The 5808-nt window shown below is 45.6% G+C and overlaps 1 protein-coding gene across 1 annotated transcript; it reads right to left on the minus strand.

Annotated features, from left to right (window-relative positions):
- Positions 1 to 3150: 3150 nt before the first annotated feature.
- Positions 3151 to 4266, minus strand: LOC145958619 (uncharacterized). The gene is made up of 2 exons (XM_083076122.1): positions 3946 to 4266; positions 3151 to 3597 (listed from the first exon to the last, which is right to left on the minus strand). Exons 1-2 carry the CDS (start codon positions 4264 to 4266, stop codon positions 3151 to 3153), a joined length of 768 nt encoding a protein of 255 aa, XP_082932248.1.
- Between the last annotated feature and the right edge of the window lie 1542 nt (positions 4267 to 5808).

Here is a 5808-nt window from a genome sequence, read left to right on the forward strand (position 1 = left end):
AATTCTGCTTGCCTGTTGGACTACGGATGTTCTACAAACGTGAACATCATCTGGATTCCGATCTCCTTACAGAAATTCTGAACCCTTTCACTAGTGAATTGTGTTCCGTTGTCCGATACCAGCACCTGCAGGACACGATACCGACATATGACGTTTTTCCACAAGAAAGTTCTCACCTTTTCTGCCGAAATGGTTGCTATTGGTTCTGCTTCTATCCATTTGCTAAAATAATCCACCGCCATGATCAAGAACTTTAATTGGCGTACGACCATCGGAAAGGGGCCTAAAATGTCAATACCCCACTTATTAAAAGGCCATGGAGATATGAGTGAGTGAAGTCTTTCGGCAGGTGAATGATGTTGGACTGCGTGTCTTTGGCACTCATCGCATTTTCGGACCCAATCAACATAGTCTTTTCTTAGGGTCAACCAAAAGTACCCTACTCGGGTAACCTTGTACACAAGAGATCGGCCTCCGATATGGCTTCCACACATCCCCCCATGAATCTCTTCCATTACTCGTTGGGCCTGCGATGCTATTAAGCACCTTAATAGAGGGGCACTGAATGCTCTTCAGTACAATATTCCCGATAAGATCACGAACCTCGCTACCTCCCTTACAATTAATGATGCTTCATGCTTACCTTCAAACAATGAACCTTGTGTTAAGTACAGGATGTAAGGTGTCATCCAAGATTCTTCATCTTCTTCGATAACCAGAACCTCGACAGAAGGACCATTGATGCTTGGTTGGGATAGGACTTCTTGAATGACCGAACGTGTGGCGCCTAGTCTCTTGGTGCTTGCTAGCTTTGATAGGAGGTCTCGTGAGTTCTGCTCCCTAGGGACATGGTTCAGTGAGAACTTGGTGAAGTCGGCTGACATAAGTTTTACTTTTTCCAGATACCTAGCCAGTTAGGGATCCTTTGCCTCGAAAGTTCCTGCCACTTGCCCCGTCACAAGTTGTGAGTCACTCCGAGCCGACAAACATGTTGCTCCCATTTCCTTTTTCAAGGTCATTCCTACTAACAGCGCTTCATACTCTGCCTGGTTATTGCTCGCCTGAAACTCAAACCGTAGTGACTTTTCTAAGAGTATACCTCTGGGACCCTCGAGGACGATCCCGGCCCCGCTACCGCCCAAGTTTGAGGCTCCGTCAAAAGATAAGATCCATTCGCTTTCCCCAAAAACATCCTCTTCGGCAGGTGAGCTTAATTCCACTAGGAAGTCGACCAATGCTTGAGCTTTGATGGCTCCCCTCGGCTCATATCTGATCACAAATTCTGATAACTTGATTGACCACTTCATCATTCTTTCGGCCAGGTCGGGCTTTTGCAGAACCTGTATGATCGGGTAGTCTGTTCGTATTATTATTTCATAGCTCTGAAAATAGTGTCTGAGCTTTTTCGCCGTTATCAATATGGTGAATGCTAACTTCTCAATCTTCTGGTAGCGAACCTCTACTCCTTGTAACACCCTACTGACAAAGTAAATAGGCATCTGAGAATTACACTTCTTTTGAACCAAAATTGAGCTAACGGCACGATCCGATGCCGACAAGTACACCAATAAGGAGGAATTAGTTTGAGTCTTGGTGAGGATCGGTGGTGAAGCAAGGGACTTCTTGAGCTCCCTAAATGCCCTCTCGCACTCGTCTATCCATGAAAAGCGATCGTTCTTCCTTAAACATTGGAAGAAAGGTAATGATTTATTTGCCACTTTCAAAAGGAAACGAGAGAGATAAGCCATTCTGCCTGCTAACTGTTGGACTTCTTTTACCGTTGTCGGGATTCTCATATTGATTATCGCGGAGCACTTGTCAAGGTTTACTTCAATACCGCGATGAGTCAACAAGAAACTGAGAAATTTTCACGCTTGGACACCGAACGAGCATTTTGCAGGATTTAACTTGAGCTGATATCGCGCTAGAGTGTCAAATGATTCTTGCAAGTTGGTAAAATCCCGAGCAACACTAGCCAACTTCACCACCATGTCGTCCATGTATGCCTCCACATTTCTACCTAGCTGATCTGCCAAAATCTTGTCCATAAGCCTCTGGTACGTCGCCCCCGCGTTCTTCAACCCAAAAGGCATGACCTTGTAATAGTATATGGCCTGATCGGCTATGAAGGTCATTTTTTCCTCATCGACGGGATGCATCCTGATCTGGTTGTAACCCGAGTATGCATCCATGAAGCTTAACATCTCATATCCTGATGCATTATCGACTAGGCAATCTATGTTGGGCAGCGGATATGAATCTTTTAGACAAGCTTTATTTAGGTCAGTGAAATCTGTGCACATCCTCTATTTTCTGTTGTTCTTTCGTACCATTACCACGTTTACTAGCCACGTCGGGTATTGGATTTCCTGAATGTGTCCAACTGCCATCAGCTTTTTTGTCTCCTCAGCTATAGCCCTCCTTTTGTCCTCTCCGAATTTTTTCCTTTTTTGAATCACAATCTTCGCCTTAGGATCAACCATGAGGTGGTGACATAGGAAATCCGGATCAATGCCTGGCATGTCACTAGCACTCCATGCAAAAGGCTGATATATTGTTTTTCAACACGGTCACCAACCCCTCCTCATCTTCTTTAGCCAAAGACACGCTGACCTTGACCGTTTTTCCTTCAGCCAAGCTAATTTCTTTCATGTCCTCCATCGGGGCTGGTCGGGAATCAAAATGAATCACTCTCAGATCTAGCTCAATGGATTGGACTCCCCGATCAACCTGTGTCACATATAGGTGTCTTCTCGCCCTCAGGCTGTCCTCGTAGCATTTCCTTGCGACCTCTTGGTCTACACAGAGGACTCCGACCTTTCCGCTGGGCAAGGGGTACTTCAACTTCAAGTGGGGTGTTGAAACGATAGCACCCAACTTATTCAATGTGGATCGTCCGACTAGAATGTTGTAAGATGACTGGGCGTCTACCACTAGATATCGGACAGTGACGGTCTTCATATGGTCGCCTTGCCCAAAGGTGGTCTCTAATTCGGCGTATCCCCTGGCTGTCACCTGATCACCTGCAAAGCCTACTAAAGTTCCTGCATACGGCATAAGGCGATTAGTCAAAATTTTCATCCCGACGAAAGCCTCCCAGAACATGATGTCCGCCAAGCTGCCCTAATCTACCAACACGCGCTTCACATTTTAGCCCATGACGATTGCGAAAACAACTATAAGGTCTTCCTCGTGGGGAGACACCCCTTTGTAGTCAGCGTCCGAGAACGTGATGGCTGGCCGATATGGTCGCGCCCATTCTGAGACAGATAATATCGATCGAGAATATCTCTTTCGCATCGCTGACGTCAGGCCTCCTCTAGCAAATCCCCTCGCTATGGTGTTAAAATCTCCATGGACAGCTTGTTGATGGGTCTCCGAACTTTTTTCTAGAAGGTCTCTAGGAGGAGACCTTCCTTTGTGCCTACCTCCTTTTGTATCTTCTCCTTCATGTCTACGTCGTCTATCGGACAAGCCTTCATCATGCTTTCTCGCCACAAACTTCTTTAAACGACCCTCCTTGATAAGATGCTCAATTTGCCTTCCGAGAGCAAAACAGTTCTCTGTAGTGTGCCCATGAGTCCTATGAAACTCGCACTAGTCAATTTTAAAAGGACCCAACTGACGATCAGTCGCTGCCGGGAACTCAAAGAGTGATGCGTTGTTGAAGTCATGGAGTATTTGCCTCCTAGGGTTGTTGAGTGGGGTGAAATTTTCCGGCTCATTGTTTCGCGTCCACTCGCCCCTCGTCCGACCACCATAGTCCGCCTGTCTGTGATTTCCTTCCTTCGCATTGTAGTGATCACGTCGCTTACTCCAATCTGAGCGTACTCAGAGGTTCTTGTTGTCTTCCTTATTGTTGCCCCTTTCTTCTCAGCTTTCAGCCGCCCTCATATTGATTTGTCCTTCCTTCTTCTTAATGTGACTCAGGGCAAAGGCTCTCACCTTTGACATCGTTTGGCAATTCGCTCTCTCCAGTGCGATGTCGAAAGCACCAGATCTTAGACCCTTCTGGAATGTAATGACTGCCATCCTTTCATCCAAGGATGCTATCCTCAAAGCAACCTCATTGAACCTTTGTAGAAAATCCTTCAACGACTCCTCGCGGCTCTGTTTGAGATCAAACAAATCTGACGTGATTGGCAATTTCTTCTTGTTGGCCGCAAACTGCGCCATGAAAAGCTGACTAAAGATGTCAAAATCGGTGATTGATCGGTCAGGAAGACCACTAAACCAATCAAGGGCTTCCTTTTTGAGCGTGCCCATGAACAGCTTGCACTCCCTCCACAGATCAGCATTTGAGCTCGGAAATCGGTCAAGTGTTGGCTAGGATCCTGGGTCCCGTCGAAAGGTTCCACCTAGGGGACCCGATGATCCCTCGGAATGGTCTCGGCCTCTATGGCTTCCGAGAAAGGTCTGAAATCCCTAGGGACTTCCATCATGACATCCTCCTCTACCATTCTGGTATTGGCCATTATCATAGCATGCATCTCATCAGCTCGTCTTTTGATCTCCTTGTTTTCTCGTTGGATAGCATCCTCTTTTTCCCTGGATCCTGCATTCTCCTCTCTCAAGCCATTGATCAATGCCATCATCTCCTCCATGGTAGGGTGTTATGAGTCGCTATTTGATGTGCCGCCTCTCGCCATAGTAAAGTGTAAGTTCTTCTGTATTGCTTGGGGCGTAGGAAAAGTTTCACCGTAGCCCCACGGTGGATGCCAAAATGTTCTGGCCAAAGGGTGGACTAGGGTTTTTTCCTAGATCAAGCCTTCAAAGCCGGAGCATTCAAGAGTGTAATCTGTCTGCTTAGCTCTAGGGTTTTAGGTTTTATACTTTTCTGTTATTGGGCCTCTTGAGCCCCATGAATGTAGGGATCCGCCACCATTAATACTTGAGGGATATTTAATGATTAAAGATAGGATCTTATCTTTAATTTTTGGTCTCTATCCCATATAAGGGGGTTGGGGTCGGAATCCGGTGATGGATTCCTCCTTCCATGAATGACGTAGGGATTGAAGGGAGAAAGCCTTGGCCCTTGATCTAGGTTCAACAAGGTAGACAAAAGGAAGGTGTATGGTGAAGAAAAGGAAGTTGGCGTGAAAATGATGGTGTTTGGGCGGAAGCACTTAGGGTGGTGGTGTTTGGGTGCTCAAAGTTGGCTCACTCCAAGGTAGGTGGAGGCCACTCTAGGTTTCCTACTCTCCAAGGGTGGAGATAGGAGGGGGATAGCCGAAACTTACCCTAGGGACTAAGGATGAGACGTTGAGGCATAAGAATGCTCACTCAAAATCTATATAATCCAAAGTATTTACAAGTGGTGGGGTGTTGGGTATTTATAGGAGGGGAGGCATCTAGGGTTGCATTTGGAGTAGGCAAATGCATTCCAAATGAAATGCAAATGAACCCTAGATGCAACTTGGTGGCCAAGGATGGAATCTTTGGGTTTAGATTGGCTATATCTAGGTGCATGATAAGACCATGCAACCTTTGCCCTCCACTTGGGCCTAAGCCTTTCTAACACCAAAAATAGACCCAATAAGCACCAAAAATGTGTCACCCTCTAATTAACACCCTAGCCCAAAATTAAAAACCCTAATAATCTAGAGCACCCCATAATACAAGGGTAAAATGGGAAATACAAAAGAAAATAAATTCTAAGTCCTAAACACCCCAAAATACAAGGGTAAAATTGGAAATACAAGTAAAATAAATTGTATGACTAAAATACCCCAAAATACAAGGGTAAAATAGGAAATTAAAGACAAGGGCAAAATAGGAATAAAGAAATAAATGCTATAAAACCTAGGA

Source organism: Cajanus cajan, chromosome 6 (assembly GCF_000230855.2).
Source record: "Cajanus cajan strain Asha chromosome 6, NIPB_CcT2T_4, whole genome shotgun sequence".
In the NCBI taxonomy this organism is placed as follows: domain Eukaryota; kingdom Viridiplantae; phylum Streptophyta; class Magnoliopsida; order Fabales; family Fabaceae; genus Cajanus; species Cajanus cajan.

What these genes read in the sequence shown, in the direction of transcription:
- LOC145958619 (XM_083076122.1), bottom strand. Translation starts at nt 4,266, where the DNA reads ATGGGCACGCTCAAAAAGGAAGCCCTTGATTGGTTTAGTGGTCTTCCT. An exon ending in ATTGCCAAACGATGTCAAAG is followed by an intron (nt 3,598 to 3,945) that starts GTGAGAGCCTTT and finishes AAAATTGACTAG; the next exon opens with TGCGAGTTTCATAGGACTCA.